General features: G+C 35.6%; 2 protein-coding genes across 2 annotated transcripts; one reads left to right on the top strand and one right to left on the bottom strand.

Annotated features, from left to right (window-relative positions):
• Positions 1 to 2,006: 2,006 nt before the first annotated feature.
• LOC110920224 lies at positions 2,007 to 14,162 on the bottom strand. The gene is made up of 3 exons (XM_022164450.1): positions 14,159 to 14,162; positions 13,984 to 14,104; positions 2,007 to 2,439 (listed from the first exon to the last, which is right to left on the bottom strand). Exons 1-3 carry the CDS (start codon positions 14,160 to 14,162, stop codon positions 2,007 to 2,009), a joined length of 558 nt encoding a protein of 185 aa, XP_022020142.1.
• A 940-nt stretch (positions 14,163 to 15,102) lies between these two features.
• LOC110920484 (F-box/FBD/LRR-repeat protein At1g13570) lies at positions 15,103 to 18,159 on the top strand. Its single transcript, XM_022164702.2, has 4 exons — positions 15,103 to 15,253; positions 16,015 to 16,801; positions 17,476 to 17,643; positions 17,714 to 18,159. The coding sequence occupies exons 2-4, from the start codon at positions 16,019 to 16,021 to the stop codon at positions 17,978 to 17,980; spliced, it is 1,218 nt and encodes a 405-aa protein (XP_022020394.1). The 5' UTR covers positions 15,103 to 15,253; positions 16,015 to 16,018; the 3' UTR covers positions 17,981 to 18,159.
• Positions 18,160 to 19,084: the final 925 nt, after the last annotated feature.

Here is a 19,084-nt window from a genome sequence, read left to right as displayed (position 1 = left end):
TAATACTCAAAAGCCCTAGGATGAACATCTAATAACCAACAAACCTGAGCAGCAATAGTATGTGACCGAGTTAGAAAGAGGTTGCTGATGCAAGCAGTATTGAATCCAGGCTCAGATAGCCTATAGCAGCTCTAAGTCCAGCACATCCTGCCCCAACTACCACCGCATCATACGTATGATCAACAACAATATATCTAAAATCAAGGGACTTAATAGAAAGGAATTTTAGAAGTGTTAGGATGTCATATGTAATTTGGTTGGAAGTTCTAGTTGTGATAAGCAAGAGATATGAGCTCTTGAACCTGGAGGATTAACCAGTCACCAGATATCAGCGCATTGGCTCGCTGGCGCCTTGCTGATGGTAGGTCAAAGCGAGCATGATTTTGTCCAACTGCATCTGGTACATGACTCGAGCACCTGGTTTTAGAAAAGATACATAGCTTAAACCGATCCTAATACATTGCAACTTATTTAGTTTTGCATAAGGTAGAGAACAAAACTACAGATACGTATAAAGAAGTTAAAAACAAAGCATAAACGTGTTCTGTAACATAGGCATAAAGATTAATGGTTTTTAGGTTAGATTTGTGCAAATGAAAACAATCTATTGGTTTCGTTCCAAGTTTCCCAATCGCGATAGAAATCGTAGTTAAATTCAGTTTCCGAAGAACATAGTGAATGTACTGTGCAATTAATCTCTTCTGGTAGTTGTTTTGCTAGGGATTCATACACGAACACTCATTTTAGGTGTAAAAAGCTGTTTGTATTTTCGATTTTGGTTGTTGATGAAGTAGTTTCGTATCCAGTTATGTGAAATGCGGTTTTAATTTAACATCGCATTGATTAATTGTTTCGTTTCATGCCCTAGCTTTGCTTCAATTGAGAATTTGCAGATTAAACATTTAACATTCAAAAGTAATCTTTATTATATAGAGAGAGATCGATAACCTGTATTGAAGATTGAAGGTCGATTGAGAACAATGGACATCAATAACCTGTATTGAAGATTGCAAAACTTATCTTGGTAAGGATTTGTTGCCCCATCGATTGCCATAATAGAGAAGAAAGAAGACCGATTCGTGCTTCCATGGAGGGCCTGTTCAATTTCACGGACGAAAGGGAAGAACATTTTAGGGTGTGAGAAACAGGAAAGGGGGAATTAGAAACGGGTCAAATTTTGTTTATTTCTGGTCCCTTGTTAATAGGCAATTACAACTTGAAAGACACGAATGTATTTAAGAGGCTCAAAATGAAGGTTGTAATAGTCACCTGGTTTCGTGGCGGAACAGTGGTGGTAAGTGGTTACTAACCAAGTTGCGTCGAATGGTGATTCACGGCGGTGGCTGTTCTGGTTCATAGCGGTAGTTGGTTGGTGACAACGGCGAAGGTGTGACGCGGTGGGATTGATTCAGCATCGTATATTAGTGTTGTACGTGTGAAACTTGCAATACTATCTTGAACGGTTAAATAGTATCCGAGCAACAAATGTTGATCGGTTTAAGAATGTTAATTGTCTAAACCAATTAATGCTCAACGATTCCAATTACAATCCAAGAAAGGACTATATCAGTTTTAGAATGTTAATCATGTGATTCAATTTATGCTCAACTGTTCGTATTATTTTCTTTAATGTTTTATAGTTTATTAAATAATCATTTAATCCAATTTATGCTTAATCATTCCAATTTATGAACAACGGTTTCAATTATTTTCTTTAGTGTATTTATGTTGTTTATAATATATTAATATATTAATGTATTATAGATATTATGGTTATTACAATACATTTATTAGAGGATGGTGCCAAAAAGGCGATTTTACCCCTAAACTAACCTCATTTAGTATTGTAATGTAAGCATAAAAACTTGTATTTACTACAAATGTATTTAAGAGGCTCATAACGAAGGTTGTAAAAAAGTTGATATAACTAAATCGATGAAGATCTTCAATTAGGGAGAAGTTAATTATGGATTGGAGAGCATATATTGAGAGGCGAAGGATGAGTATCACGGACTCCAAAGTCCCCACAAACGCCAGTTAAACAACCCTTTCACTTCCGGAAGTCCTCTTCTCGCCGTTGCATCCGTCTCCGGCGACTCCTCCACTACCTCATGTTCTTCCTTTGCACATTCTTCAACTAATGAGATGTCGTACGGAGGCGAAACCGAAACCTCTGGCGGAGGATTTAAAGCTTTTCCGGCGAACCTCCGATGACTCGCCTTCTCTTTCTTCTGGTTAGGTTTACGGCCGCGACAGTTAACCTGTTCACTACTGGTAAAGTTTTCTTCAATAGCTTCAATTACTTGATGAATTAGCTCTCGGTTAACAGACGTGTCCCACCGGAACCAGTAGTTCGTGTAATAATCGAAGCAATCGCAGTCGAATACCGGAGATTTGTGTGCGGCCGGAGCTTTCTTCTTATTGTTATTATCAGATGATCTAGGGTTTGTGGAATTGTTTTTGTGGAATTATTTTTGACACAAATGATTAAAGTAATGTAACTTGTGATTATTAAACTGGAATTGTTTTTGACCCAAATGATTAAAGTAATGTAACTTGTGATTATTAAGTAAATTAAATGAAATTAATAGGATTCTTATAGGCTGGTGCATTTAAAAGGAATTTTTACATATATCCCCTTATTAAAAGCCCTTATTACATATTTGTCCAATCTTTAAAATCAATTACATATTTCCCCCTTTCTTTATGAAATTACCCTTTTACCCTTTTTCTTAATTTCTTATCTCTTAACTTCAAAATCAATCTAGTCAATACTCTATATGTTGTAATAAAATCTTTAAAATATTTCTTTGAAAAAAAAACATGACTCGAGCACCTGGTTTTAGAAAAGATACATAGCTTAAACCGATCCTAATACATTGCAACTTATTTAGTTTTGCATAAGGTAGAGAACAAAACTACAGATACGTATAAAGAAGTTAAAAACAAAGCATAAACGTGTTTTGTAACATAGGCATAAAGATTAATGGTTTTTAGGTTAGATTTGTGCAAATGAAAACAATCTATTGGTTTCGTTCCAAGTTTCCCAATCGCGATAGAAATCGTAGTTAAATTCAGTTTCCGAAGAACATAGTGAATGTACTGTGCAATTAATCTCTTCTGGTAGTTGTTTTGCTAGGGATTCATACACGAACACTCATTTTAGGTGTAAAAAGCTGTTTGTATTTTCGATTTTGGTTGTTGATGAAGTAGTTTCGTATCCAGTTATGTGAAATGCGGTTTTAATTTAACATCGCATTGATTAATTGTTTCGTTTCATGCCCTAGCTTTGCTTCAATTGAGAATTTGCAGATTAAACATTTAACATTCAAAAGTAATCTTTATTATATAGAGAGAGATCGATAACCTGTATTGAAGATTGAAGGTCGATTGAGAACAATGGTGTAACGCCCTGCGTTTTCAAACATCCTACATTTAGAAACCTTACGTGAAATTCTATCTTTGGAAATCTTGTGTTCTTATAACCATTCTTTCATCGTAATCGTTGTAAAATACGGAACTTGCTTCGTAAATAAAACTTGTACATTACACTTTTTACCTAGTTAAATCATGTTTTATTTCATATTTCACCTTGTTACAAGTTAGGGGAAACATTGTTGCATATTATTACACAACTTAACTAATAAAATTACTCATTATAATGTTTTAAAAAAATAAAAAACTAAAGAAACATGGCAGCCCAAATTCAGCAAAATTCAGCCCCATATAGTTGGGTTTTGTGGGCTAGTTTCAAGGTGTAACCCCTTCTAAACACTTCCAAAGCCCAACCCATTGAAACCCTAATCCTTCCCCCTATAAATACCACTTATAACCAGCCTCCCTACCACTTTTGCAACACTAAAAACTCTCAAAACATCCTCCAAACCGTAGCTGAAAGCAAAGGTTCGAGTAGATTGACACCCCTTCACGAAAATGAGCATAACTCACTCAATTCTTATCCGATTCACTCGATTCTTTTTCCTACTTGCTTGTATAATCATGGGGTTCGATTCCTAGACTTCTCCTTGGAGAAATTAGACCTGGAAATGCCCCGAAATAGTCCATAAACTTTCTGTTTGTTTTTATGTTCATCAAAAACTTGTTTAAATCTATGCAACTTGTGTCCAACACATCTCATACCTATGTCCTAATGCTTACAACTTATCCCATGGTTGGTTAAGCTTAAAAACAAGGTTGAGACATCTAAATCAGAGGTTAAAACCTCATAAACTTTCTGTTTTTAATTAGGGTTTTACCCACAAGTAATGTTCAAGTGTGAAACTTGTTGAATGTGTGATGGTTGGATTAGCTTGGGCTATCCTTCATAAGAATCCACTCATTACTTGATGTTTTGCTATAGATTAGTTGTTGTTAATACCTTGATACTTGTATGTTCATGACCCTCCTTGTTGTTTATAACAACAAGTGTAGTGGTGAACAATAGAGGTGCCTAAATGGAAGCTTGTTCTTCCTACCTCATGTATGTATTCTATGACACAAAGAGGTACCTAAATGGAGACATTAATCTCCTACCTCATGCTTGAATCATAAGACTTGTAAACTATATAATATCTAAGTTATTCTATATGTATACATCTAAGTAACTAAGACTTGATGATGACTTAATAGTTATTTGTTAAGTGGACGTTACATCATCTATGACCATGCCCTTGTTACGACTCTAATGGATCTTAGAATCCATGAAATCATACCAACTCTTTTGAGTTTCAATAGTGTCAAGAACAAGAGTTATGCGTACAAGATGATTATTTTCACCTATGTTACTTTCTATATATTAAAAACTCCGAATCTATAATCTTCCGTTATACGCCAAACTCACACACCTACGTTTCCTTGTGTAGAAGGACAAGGTGCTCCGAACTAATTCATCTACAAACTTGCTCTCGGAATTTCAAGTCACCACTTGTAAACCGTGAGTATACTCGTATTTCCCCCTTTTTACTTTTACCACTTTTGGGGTGTAACATGTTTACCTATTAACTTACACATGAACACTTTGTTAAACACATGAACGTTCCTATAACATGCTTGTATACGTGATGACTTGATACTTTAAACTTGGGTTATTCTTATGTGTTGAACTTATCATTAACTTCGTACGAGCCAAACCTTGACATATGTAGCGCTATAGGATTAACGACCCGCCCGTAAACTTGAGGTTATGTCTTGAGCATATTGCGTTTTCTTGGTTTGATATGTTAGACACATGCCATATTTAAGGTTTATCTTGAATCATATGCTTGCCATGAGGAATTGATCACACTTTTTAACTTATGCTATGTACGTACCAAACTTGTATACTCGCCTTTGCTTTTGCATTGAATTGTATTTTTAAACATGTTACAGGTTGATGATGATGAAATGAAAACGGATAGCAAAGATGCCTAAATACTCACTTAGACGTTTAGGTTTAAAGTGTTGTATCAATTTTGTTTATGTTATGTTGAACAATGTTGTTATTTGCTTTTCTTGTAATGTTTTGACATTTATTTTGGAAATGAAATTTGGATTATTAAATTATTGTCACAAATAGCGTTATGATGTCTCGAGCAATCTTCACACTTCGTCTCATCCCGATGTTTCCGCCATTGGTTGGGGTGTGACAGATTGGTATCAGAGCCATAACTATAGGGAATTAGGAAAAGTAGGAATGCTTTAGCCTAGTCTATAGTTTTAGAACCTTATTCGTATGCTTTGCTTGGACTACTACATGATACTTTATTTGTTACTTATTTATGCTCTTTTAAACATGTATGTTACTCATGTGTAATATTCGACATGTTATTCTTACGCATTAATGCTTGTTTTATTATGTGTTAACACTTGTTTCGTTGTTCGATTCTTTATGTGTTATTCTTGACATATTTCTCTATGTGTTAATACTTGTTTTATTTCATTATTTAAGTATCATCCTTGATATGCTTTCTTATGTGTTTATACTTGTTTGTGTATCTCCTTCGACATACACTTCCCTCATGCATTTTACTCGATTATTCTAAATCCGACAACACTCATATTGTACAAATGAGACGAATTCACCAAAATAGGCGTGAAACCCACAATTTGGTGAACGACTCTCAATCTACCCATTCTTTTTTTTTTACACGAGATATCGCGATTAAGCTAGGAGTGAAATCCACATCTTAATGGTAAATCTCAAATTTCAAGTTCTAGTGGACCCTCGTCAACACGTCGAAATTAAGTTTTGACCCGACGAGTACCAACCACACTTAGGATACGAAATCGTCAAGTTAGGGGTGAAACCCGCACCTTGTCGACTAGTTCCACTCCTTGGCATTTTTTCATAAATCCCGCCAAGTCTCGAAATTTCGATTGATTTGGGACATGTAGTAACTGGAAGGGTAAATACCGTTAACCGACTTGTCGGCGAGAGTATTTTACCTATTAGGCCAAAACATGCTCCTCAAATTCAAAAGACTTTTCGACCACTTTGGTTAGTCAAAGTTCCGTTTTGGAACACTCCAAACTTTGGTCAAACATGTGTTTCTATTGTTCATTTTATACGATGCAATCTTTCAACCTCGAGTTTACCTTTGATTTCTCTTTTCACACGCACAACATATCGAACCTTTTCGATACACTTATATACGCATGATTTTCATATAATTTAAATTCATATTCCTTGTAACAACTAGTGGAGATGTATCATCGAGATTGGAGTGACTTCCTTACCTTGACGATTGACTCCACCCCTCTTCCCTTAAAACGACTTCACCAACGAGTTAGGGGTGATTCCCTTACTTAGGTGACCGTTACCCAAAACTTATCTTTCAAAATATTTTATTATGCAAACCCGATCATGTTTTATACCTAAATCATTTATCATTATTCAAAATACCTACTTATACCGATTTCAAAATACATTGTTTATCAAACGTACTTCTTATTCTACCATCCATTTTCACTCAAATCATATACACGAGATTCTTAATCATGTCTTTACCGTTTTACTACACGAATTTCCAAACCTTACGAAATGCTACCTATCAATTTAATCGGTCTAATGAATCTCTTGCCCATGAACTTCACATCTGATTTATTAACTGAAACACGTTCACATTATATCATCATACTAGAGACTTCCACTCTTAATCGAAATCAAACTAACCTTTCTCAATTACTTATAAGACCTCATAGATGTTATATGACCGTTTACCAAATACCCTTTCCAACATCAATAAATCCTTTGTTAAAATTATTTTTAAACAATCACTAAGTTCTTTTACTAAATTTCTTTTCTAAGGGTCGACGTTTTCACAAGAACTTTCAAAGTCCAAATTTTCATGTTTTGATGCAAATGAAACAAACCCGTTATTTAAAAAAAAAAAAAAAAAAACCTTCTCTACAACGCTTAACTCGTCATCCAAATTTCAAAACACGTGGGCTAGAAGACTTCATGGGGACCGACAATTTTTAACATACGTGAACTCCTTTTTTTTAAACAAAAGTAGCATTTCAATCATTACAAAATACGTTAAGCATGACCAATGAGTACTTTATGTTCCTTTACATATACAAACTATATTCTACCTTTCAAACCAAGCTCAATCTAATTTTGATTCGACAAACTCAACGTTTTGTTTAAACAACTATACATGCACATCATCATACACATTTTAGTCGATATCTCGCGATAACATCATTTATATCGTTCGTATCTACATACTTAACCTTTTTTTTTCTCTACAATGTCTCAACGTACACCATATACGTAATATTTATTTTTCATACCTACACCTATGTTCATACGTTTTATGCTTGTACTCATACACATACTACTTATACGTTTTACGCTTCTGCTTGTACACATACTACTTACACGTTTTATGTTTATGCTCATACATACATGCGTATTCATACTTAAACTTATGCTCATACTTTCATCCTTACTCATGATTCGTACATTCGTACCTATACGCGAGCGTAATCCGAGGGATTCGCTTACGTGGGTCCCATACATGCTTAAACATAAACATGCTTACATACGACATTCTTCTACGTACACATTCTTATTTTCAAATTCATGTATACCTTGATTCATACATAACTAGTACAAGCTATGTGGATCATGCGACAATCAGTATAATCGCGGGTGCACACGGGATTATAGTGATAGGCGTATGAGAACCATAGAGTGTACTACTGTGTATGGTAAGACACGGAACGTAACATGACCCCAAGTAACGAAACGGACGTAATGTGGTTAAAACATGGTGGATACGCCGCTGGTACTTCCTATATATAAGTGTTTTCACCATGTTACCAAACTTTCGTAAAACGTGCCATGAGAAATTCAGTGTGTTGCAGACCTTTTGGACCTAATACAACTTCAGGCAACTCACAAACGCATTATATCCGATTATTCATGACGAGACTTCATCCTTAACACACTACGTTCATCTATCCAACACTTATGCTATTCACATACTTGTACTCTTTAAGAGTCATTCGTTCATTCTATAGTCGTATTATTTTATACAAAACTCGTTCGCAATCCAGCTTGTTTAAACATTTGAGTCCTAACTTACCTCGTTACCTATAAAATAGCCTCCCTATTCTTGATTCTTGTGAAACTATACTTAGTATACCTCTATTGCTTTATTTAAAGTAACAAACCTTTTCGTTCCTCTCAATAAACAGGTTTTACGAAAGTATGATTTTTTTTATACTATCCTTAAAAACTTCCCCTTGCAAATCTACCTTGACGTTCTCCAAAATTTGGTACTTTTCAAAACTTTCAAACTTCCCAAGTTTCAATTCTTAATGATCACCTTTATGCCAAAAACTCTTTCAAGCCTTCCTCTTGAATAAATTTCGGGACGAAATTTCCTAAAGGAGGGGAGACTGTAACGCCCTGCGTTTTCAAACATCCTACATTTAGAAACCTTACGTGAAATTCTATCTTTGGAAATCTTGTGTTCTTATAACCATTCTTTCATCGTAATCGTTGTAAAATACGGAACTTGCTTCGTAAATAAAACTTGTACATTACACTTTTTACCTAGTTAAATCATGTTTTATTTCATATTTCACCTTGTTACAAGTTAGGGGAAACATTGTTGCATATTATTACACAACTTAACTAATAAAATTACTCATTATAATGTTTTAAAAAAATAAAAAACTAAAGAAACATGGCAGCCCAAATTCAGCAAAATTCAGCCCCATATAGTTGGGTTTTGTGGGCTAGTTTCAAGGTGTAACCCCTTCTAAACACTTCCAAAGCCCAACCCATTGAAACCCTAATCCTTCCCCCTATAAATACCACTTATAACCAGCCTCCCTACCACTTTTGCAACACTAAAAACTCTCAAAACATCCTCCAAACCGTAGCTGAAAGCAAAGGTTCAAGTAGATTGACACCCCTTCACGAAAATGAGCATAACTCACTCAATTCTTATCCGATTCACTCGATTCTTTTTCCTACTTGCTTGTATAATCATGGGGTTCGATTCCTAGACTTCTCCTTGGAGAAATTAGACCTGGAAATGCCCCGAAATAGTCCATAAACTTTCTGTTTGTTTTTATGTTCATCAAAAACTTGTTTAAATCTATGCAACTTGTGTCCAACACATCTCATACCTATGTCCTAATGCTTACAACTTATCCCATGGTTGGTTAAGCTTAAAAACAAGGTTGAGACATCTAAATCAGAGGTTAAAACCTCATAAACTTTCTGTTTTTAATTAGGGTTTTACCCACAAGTAATGTTCAAGTGTGAAACTTGTTGAATGTGTGATGGTTGGATTAGCTTGGGCTATCCTTCATAAGAATCCACTCATTACTTGATGTTTTGCTATAGATTAGTTGTTGTTAATACCTTGATACTTGTATGTTCATGACCCTCCTTGTTGTTTATAACAACAAGTGTAGTGGTGAACAATAGAGGTGCCTAAATGGAAGCTTGTTCTTCCTACCTCATGTATGTATTCTATGACACAAAGAGGTACCTAAATGGAGACATTAATCTCCTACCTCATGCTTGAATCATAAGACTTGTAAACTATATAATATCTAAGTTATTCTATATGTATACATCTAAGTAACTAAGACTTGATGATGACTTAATAGTTATTTGTTAAGTGGACGTTACATCATCTATGACCATGCCCTTGTTACGACTCTAATGGATCTTAGAATCCATGAAATCATACCAACTCTTTTGAGTTTCAATAGTGTCAAGAACAAGAGTTATGCGTACAAGATGATTATTTTCACCTATGTTACTTTCTATATATTAAAAACTCCGAATCTATAATCTTCCGTTATACGCCAAACTCACACACCTACGTTTCCTTGTGTAGAAGGACAAGGTGCTCCGAACTAATTCATCTACAAACTTGCTCTCGGAATTTCAAGTCACCACTTGTAAACCGTGAGTATACTCGTATTTCCCCCTTTTTACTTTTACCACTTTTGGGGTGTAACATGTTTACCTATTAACTTACACATGAACACTTTGTTAAACACATGAACGTTCCTATAACATGCTTGTATACGTGATGACTTGATACTTTAAACTTGGGTTATTCTTATGTGTTGAACTTATCATTAACTTCGTACGAGCCAAACCTTGACATATGTAGCGCTATAGGATTAACGACCCGCCCGTAAACTTGAGGTTATGTCTTGAGCATATTGCGTTTTCTTGGTTTGATATGTTAGACACATGCCATATTTAAGGTTTATCTTGAATCATATGCTTGCCATGAGGAATTGATCACACTTTTTAACTTATGCTATGTACGTACCAAACTTGTATACTCGCCTTTGCTTTTGCATTGAATTGTATTTTTAAACATGTTACAGGTTGATGATGATGAAATGAAAACGGATAGCAAAGATGCCTAAATACTCACTTAGACGTTTAGGTTTAAAGTGTTGTATCAATTTTGTTTATGTTATGTTGAACAATGTTGTTAATTGCTTTTCTTGTAATGTTTTGACATTTATTTTGGAAATGAAATTTGGATTATTAAATTATTGTCACAAATAGCGTTATGATGTCTCGAGCAATCTTCACACTTCGTCTCATCCCGATGTTTCCGCCATTGGTTGGGGTGTGACAAATGGACATCAATAACCTGTATTGAAGATTGCAAAACTTATCTTGGTAAGGATTTGTTGCCCCATCGATTGCCATAATAGAGAAGAAAGAAGACCGATTCGTGCTTCCATGGAGGGCCTGTTCAATTTCACGGACGAAAGGGAAGAACATTTTAGGGTGTGAGAAACAGGAAAGGGGGAATTAGAAACGGGTCAAATTTTGTTTATTTCTGGTCCCTTGTTAATAGGCAATTACAACTTGAAAGACACGAATGTATTTAAGAGGCTCAAAATGAAGGTTGTAATAGTCACCTGGTTTCGTGGCGGAACAGTGGTGGTAAGTGGTTACTAACCAAGTTGCGTCGAATGGTGATTCACGGCGGTGGCTGTTCTGGTTCATAGCGGTAGTTGATTGGTGACAACGGCGAAGGTGTGACGCGGTGGGATTGATTCAGTGATGTGTGTAAAATGCAACATATAAATCACATCAATTAAGGCATAAAACTAACCCTTTTTAAGTACTAATGTTGGAAAAAGAGTGTTTTTGTCTTCCTTTTGTATTTTCAGGATGAAATGAGCTCAAAATCACAAAAGAAGCAAAAAGACAGCTAATTCTACCATAAATACAAGAAAAGGAACAAAAGTGAACTGCCCGGACCTTCAACGGCATCTCCCAAGGCAAAAGAGAAGAAACAGAGTCTGAACACGCCCCGTGTCCAGCGAACACGGGGGCGTGCCCAGGAAGCAGCAGAAAAGACAAACCAGTAGAAGCTTCCATTGCCCACCACGGGGCCGTGTCCAGCGAGCACGGGGGCGTGGTGAAAGTACAGCAGGCGCATTAATTGTAATTTGCAATTACAATTAATGAGGAGAGAGAGTGTCAGGCGGGCACGGGGCCGTGTCCAGCGGACACGGGGCCGTGTCCAGCCTTCTGTTCAGCCTATAAATAGAGGAGCTTGGCTTCATTCTCTCTCATCCCTTGGCACACCACCTCTCTCACACCTCATCCACCACCCACCACCACCATAACACCATCATCCACCACCATCATCCATTGTCTATCGTAGAGTGTGTGAGTCGTCTCGGGATCCAAGATTGATCGTAAGAGTTCTTGACAATCAAGGCCATGTTTGCCTAAGTCTCTTACATCACTTGGTGAAGACAAGTGTTTAGTATAATACTTTTTATTTTTAATCTTTTGCACTTTTTATTTGGTTTTGTATTAATGACTTTAATAACTAGTTACTTATGTTGAAGGTGATCTTTCCTTATCGTTTGTCCGTGGTGTCTTGGCGTTATTTTACTGTCTATATAAAATAAAAGATTTTCACCATTCATATCTCCACGGTCTATATGGAGGTATGTTGGCTACCTGGTCGGGGGTTAAGGGAACGGTTTGGTAAGGGTCTTGCCCTTGTTCAGCGTTTAGAGGTCCTGCTTGGGACCTGGGTCAAATTTAGTAGGATCTCCTTCAATGCCCATAGGTATTGGATGGCGGGGATCCAAACTCTTTGACCCCCTCATAAGTTAACTACTATTAATACTATAACCCGGCTATTTAGGACTGTATCCCTGCTGACTCAGACTACTTAGCCGAGGGTAACGTCACCGCCAAAAGCGGGGCCTACCATAATTTGCATTAATAACTTAATTCATTATCTTTCAATAATCCGACCCTTTAGGATTGTATCCTTGCTGACTCAAACTACTGGGTTGAGGGTAACGTCGCCTTCAAAAGAGGGGCCTACTACAATAACTAAGATAATCTCTTAAACAAGTGCAAAAGTGCGAAAATAATCAAAGGTTATACTAATACACGTGTCGGATCCAAGTGATTCATCTTGTCTATCTGTTTTTACTTTATTTTTATTTTCAGCATTTAGTTAGTTTTTATTTTTCTTAGTTTAAAACATTTTTCTAACCTTTTTGATTTGATTAGACGTTGAGGATAAACCGGTATTAAAAGCTCTTGTGTCCTTGGACGACCTCGGTATCTTACCAACACTATACTACGTCCACGATGGGTGCACTTGCCCATATGTGTGTTTAGTGTTAGTGAATATCGTGTTTTATAAATTTAAAACTTGGCTAAAAGTGTAAAAAGGGCTTAAATATATATCTAAAAATATATACACACTCACGCACATCATTCAGCATCGTATATAAGTGTTGTACGTGTGAAACTTGCAATACTATCTTGAACGGTTAAATAGTATCCGAGCAACAAATGTTGATCGGTTTAAGAATGTTAATGGTCTAAACCAATTAATGCTCAACGATTCCAATTACAATCCAAGAAAGGACTATATCAGTTTTAGAATGTTAATCATGTGATTCAATTTATGCTCAACTGTTCGTATTATTTTCTTTAATGTTTTATAGTTTATTAAATAATCATTTAATCCAATTTATGCTTAATCATTCCAATTTATGAACAACGGTTTCAATTATTTTCTTTAGTGTATTTATGTTGTTTATAATATATTAATATATTAATGTATTATAGATATTATGGTTATTACAATACATTTATTAGAGGATGGTGCCAAAAATGCGATTTTACCCCTAAACTAACCTCATTTAGTATTGTAATGTAAGCATAAAAACTTGTATTTACTACAAATGTATTTAAGAGGCTCATAACGAAGGTTGTAAAAAAGTTGATATAACTAAATTTTTAAGTATATATAGATATAGATAATTTAATGGTATACATTTATTAACACACAAGTAGATATACGCATTTATATAGTATTGTAATCAGATGGTCTATGTGGTCTATTAAAACTTTGGTTTTGGTCCCTAATGGTTCCGAACCATGCAATAACGTGTTCACCCCTTTGCGTATATAAATTTAAGTGGGGCCCACCACTACTGTTTAAGTATAAAATTAACCCTCTTCCATTTCTTCTTCTATTTTCCAAACCACTGTCGACCACCTCCTTCCACCATCGATCCATCACCACCACCTTCTGCCACCTCCAACCTCTGTAATCACCCTCCACCATTTGTCTATCTGTTTAAAACCATAAAAACCATATTATCTATCTTACAAACCCTAAAAACAAACCCATTATTCTCTTTGCCTCCTCTTGTCTCCCACTCACCACCACCCGAAAAACCGCCGAAAATCACAGTCACCTAAAACCAGCTAGCCAACCGTAGTCACTTGATCTAATAATCTTCATCCTCAATCACAACCAAGTCAGTGCTTAAGAAATACCTCCGCACAACATGGATAACACGAACAACACCAGACCACCACTCGCTATCATGATAATGCTCAAGAAGTGCCTCCAAAATTGTCAACGCCTAACTGGCTGTTGATTGCAACGTTCGTTTTTTCTAGAGATAACTGTGTCTCATATTTGTAGCAGCGTCTCATATTTTTAAATGATTAATTAACTTTTAAGTGTTTTTTAATAGTAAGGGTAATTTAGCCATTTCACACCAAATTAACTGAAAAACTAACACACATCTAGTCAGGAGACTATCGAGTAGCAACTAAGCAAACCATAGAACATTGATGTAATTTAAAAAAAAGTAGAGATTAAGGGCATGTTTGGCTAAGCTTTTCAAAACAACTTATTGGCTTATTGACTTATCAAAAAGCCAATAAGTTGTTTTTGTGTTTGGCTAAGCCAAAAGTCCTTTTAGAAATGACTTTTTACAAAGAAGAAAAAGGAGGTTTCAAGAAGTCACAATATTGTGACTTTTTGGCCAGCTTTTAACTTTTCAAACTATAAATTACCAATATACCCCTTCTTTACCCCCTTATATCTAAAAGAATACCCATTTTAGTCATTTTACATCAATAAGTTAATTCAAACACTTTTTTTAAAAAATTCCTTTTCAAAAAGTCTTTTTCGCAAAAGTACTTTTCCAAAAGTTCTTTTTAACTATAATAAACTTAGCCAAACATCCCTAAAAGTGAAATATTGATCAACCAAATGGGCTATCTAAGCATTTTACTCTCTAAAATAAATCCAAAATATATGGTAAATAGTCTAGAAAAATATAAAAAGGATTTGGGGTTAAGAGCGGTAAAAAGAAAAGGTTAGGGTTTGGCTTCTTCTCAACCACCGCACCCTCCGTGATTTTCCGGCAACGTCAAATTGGCCACCTAACAACGCCGGAACCGATCGGTGACATCAACCACCATCAGGTAACCGAAACCCCTTAAAGTACTTCCATATAAAATATGTTGTATTGATAGTTCTGCTGCACAAAATCCAAATATATTATTAGGTTAAACATACCAACTAATTCTCATTCGTTTGTTTGTTTTTTAATATCATCAGTAGTTTATAAATGCCCTGTAGATTAAAGAATATAATCATATTGAAGGGTTGTTTTAGAAAAGAATAACTGCCATTGATTGTCAAAAACTAGGGCTGGCATATCGTGTATACCCGTACACGACACGATACACGAACACGACACGATATAAACGAAAATTACCTGTTAATACCTGTTAACACGACTGTTCGACTGCTATACACGAAAATCACCTCTTAATACCTGTTAACACGAACAAAATTACGAACATGACATGCTATATGAAAGTTACAGAGGGAGTTTAGGGTTTTATTTTTATTTTTTGAATTGAATGAGGAATGAAAATAGAAAGGAATTAAGGAACCCACACGCACATGGCTGATGAATTTTATTTAATTTAATTTCTTATCGTGTACTAACGGGTATTAACAGGTAAACAGGTATTTAACCTTTTTATACACGAAAATCAACAGGTAATCTCGTGTCTACCTGTTTGGTACACGATACCTGTTAAGGCCATACACGATATCTGTTAACTTCGTGTAGGTTCGTGTCGTGTATTCGTGTAAAATTGCCAGCCCAACAAAAACATTTGAATAAATGATTGCTAAATATTAGATAAATGATTGATATCTTTCTTTTTGATAGACCAATGGAACTAATTACACATAAAGCATCCAACTTTGCACCACAAGATGTTATCAGCAAGATGCCAGATAATGTGGTAACTCATATTCTCGATCGATTGCCGTTACAAGATGCGGTGAGGACTAGTATCTTGTCGAGAAACTGGAGGCTTAAGTGGACTACGCTTAGCCAGCTCGTATTCGATAAGAACTTCTTTGAGTATTTATTAAAAACGAAAAGCGAAAACAACTATGAGAAAATTATAAGTAGGATTCTTCTTAATATTAGAGGTGTCATTACAAAGTTTGTCCTCTACATAGAAGAGCAAAGTTACGCCATATTGGATGATGAAGACGTTAACCATTGGATGTTGTGCTTGTCTAGAAAAGGAGTTAAAGATATCAGTCTTTGTAAGGAGAATGGACCACGGCTTTGGTTGCCTACCCATCTTTTCTCTTGTTTGGAGTTGAAACATTTGAAGCTTAATTACTGTGATTTTGATCCTCCTTCGAGTTTTAATGGTTTTCCAAATTTACTGAGCTTAGAGTTGCATATCGTACGGTTTGAAAGTGGGAAATTTGTGGAGTTTTTTACTCAATGTCCCGTACTTGAGACTTTGACTATGGGTTTTAGTATAGCCAGCAATGTGAAACTAGCTGAGATTGCAAAACTTGCAAATCTCAAAAAGTTATCGTTTTGTTTTGGTAATTTAGACAAAAGGTTGATAATAAGTTCCGGTGTTGTCTTTGAGCTCGTGGGCAGTCTTCCAAAACTTGAAGAGCTAGAAATGGAATTTCTATGGTGCGAGGTAAGGCTAAGGTTGGCCTTTGAAGTTTTTATTATGTTTACGGATATAAAGATTATTTTTTTAGAGTAAAAACAAACCTTTGGACGAAAGTCGAAAACTAGCCAAACCTCGGGGGAGGGGCAAAAATGACATTTTACTTTTTTATTCTATAATATGATATAATTTAAAAGAGTAAATTACAAAAGTCGTCCTTTATGTATGTCACTTATTGCAAACTGTGTCCTTTGTCTTTAATAATTACAGAAAACGTACTCGATGTTTGCAAAACCTTGCAATTTCTAACTCAGTTAACTTTTGTGGTTAAATCTGACCAAATGGACCCCACATGAGGGTATTATTGTGGTAAATCTGACCAAATGGACCCCACATGAGAGTAAAATGACCAAAATACCCTCATGTGGGGTCCATTTGGTCAGATTTAACCAAAAAAAAATAACTGAGTTAGGGCTAAAGGACATAACTTGCAAGGATTTGCAAACATCGAGTACGTTTTCTGTAATTATTGAAGATAAAGGACACAGTTTGCAATTGCAATAAGTGACATACATAAAGGACGATTTTTGTAATTTACTCAATTTAAAATTATTGTCGTGAAACTTTATGGCTATTTTACTGCAACATATTCATTATATTGTAACAAGGCTTTATGAATTCTCTAACCACTCTTCATACAGTTCATAAAAGACGATGCTAAAAAGAGGTGCCCTACCACGTTTCCGTGCCTCAAAACTCTTGAAATATCAACAATGGATTTAGAAAACGGTGGTATGCTATCATGTGCTTTTGAAATCATTAGGAGCTCACCGAATCTGCAGACTCTTAAGATCATACCAAGTTTTGGGGTATGCGTCATACTGCTCGTCTTATAATCTCATATATGGTTTTGCATTTAAATTCTAGTGATTCTTGCAGGATGAGGGTATCCCGACACCTTCTGTTTGTTCTCTAGAAGACTACAAAACGACGAGGCTGTTGCAGCTTCGAAGTGTGGAGTTTACACATTCGTGTACAGAGAACGAACTACGTTTGATTGAGTATTTACTTGCGTGTTCTCCTTTCCTTGAAAAGATTGTTATTCATCCCTTTTGCGCTTTACAGCCGGATGATGAGTTGAGGTTTGCTACGGAGTTGTTAAAGCTTCATCGAGCCTCCCCTGTTGTTGACATCGATCTAAACTAGTTTTATTTTATTTGAACTGTTTTTTTTTTTTTCTTTTCCCCTGCATATTTGTTTGAATTTATGGCCTTGTGTAACATTTGGTGACGGTCTTGTTTAAATTTGTATATGATCTTGGTACAACTCTTAGCTTTTACTTATGTAATCTAAGTGGTAAGTTAAGAAATGGTTATTTGCATTAATACTTTGTATTCTTTGCATTAAATTTTTATCCGCTTTAACCCACAATCAACAGGCTTATCTCTTTTTTTTTAACGGTAAATTTGGACCACTAACGGAACACTGGAGTATCATCGTGCTATCATTGAAACCACCTGATCATATCCATCTTCACTAGTGCATAATGCCTATACACCAATTCATAAGAAAACCCAATAAATATGTAAAAAAAAAACCCTTGTGGGAGTCGAACCCAGGAGCTATTGGTCCCAAAGCCTTATCCCACACACAAGAGGTCACTAGGCTATAAAGCCATGGGCAACAGGCTTATCTGATCATAATAAAACCAAAACGGTTGCATAAGTCATTCCCGGTTTAAACAGTTTGGGTTTGAAAAAGACAAATGAAAGGTTTGTCCAGGTTGGGCCACTTGATCTGTTTACAAAGTTGGTTACCCCAGTACAAGTGAGGAGGCAAACATGTCAAAACCGATACAACTTGCTCCGGTATTCTCAAAACCTGACAATTAGGGGCGGATCCAGCTCACAAATGTGGGTTTCCAGAAACCTAATGCATTTGGAAAAAAATAGTGAGAGCCCTATAGAATTTAGAAAAAAAAATAGTAAGAAATAAAGACAATTTACTAAAAGAAACCCATTCGAATAAGATCATAATCCGCAACTACTGACAATTTAGTTTAAGCGGTCAATTTGCTCATAGCTAAACCACCAACGAGCAAGACAGTGTGGTTTTAGAAAATTGTAACACCTTTGCTCCCTAAAAATCTACAATTAGTAATACATATTTATAAGAGTAGGTTTGGTTCGTGACACGTTCGTTTAACTCATTTAAATTGAAGTACAAATTATACACATACACATGTATACATATATATATTATATTATACTATATATACATTTCCAAGTTGAGGGAATAGTGCCAGGCAGC

The sequence above is a fragment of the Helianthus annuus genome, chromosome 16 (assembly GCF_002127325.2).
Source record: "Helianthus annuus cultivar XRQ/B chromosome 16, HanXRQr2.0-SUNRISE, whole genome shotgun sequence".
NCBI classification, from domain to species: domain Eukaryota; kingdom Viridiplantae; phylum Streptophyta; class Magnoliopsida; order Asterales; family Asteraceae; genus Helianthus; species Helianthus annuus.
The sequence above is the reverse complement of the archived record's forward strand: the minus strand, read 5'-3'. Positions and strand labels throughout refer to the sequence as shown.

What these genes read in the sequence shown, in the direction of transcription:
- LOC110920224 (XM_022164450.1), bottom strand. An exon ending in AGAAGAAGAAATGGAAGAGG is followed by an intron (nt 2,440 to 13,983) that starts GTTAATTTTATA and finishes CACAAACCCTAG; the next exon opens with ATCATCTGATAATAACAATA.
- LOC110920484 (XM_022164702.2), top strand. Translation starts at nt 16,019, where the DNA reads ATGGAACTAATTACACATAAAGCATCCAACTTTGCACCACAAGATGTT. An exon ending in TGGAATTTCTATGGTGCGAG is followed by an intron (nt 16,802 to 17,475) that starts GTAAGGCTAAGG and finishes CTCTTCATACAG; the next exon opens with TTCATAAAAGACGATGCTAA. An exon ending in AGATCATACCAAGTTTTGGG is followed by an intron (nt 17,644 to 17,713) that starts GTATGCGTCATA and finishes TGATTCTTGCAG; the next exon opens with GATGAGGGTATCCCGACACC.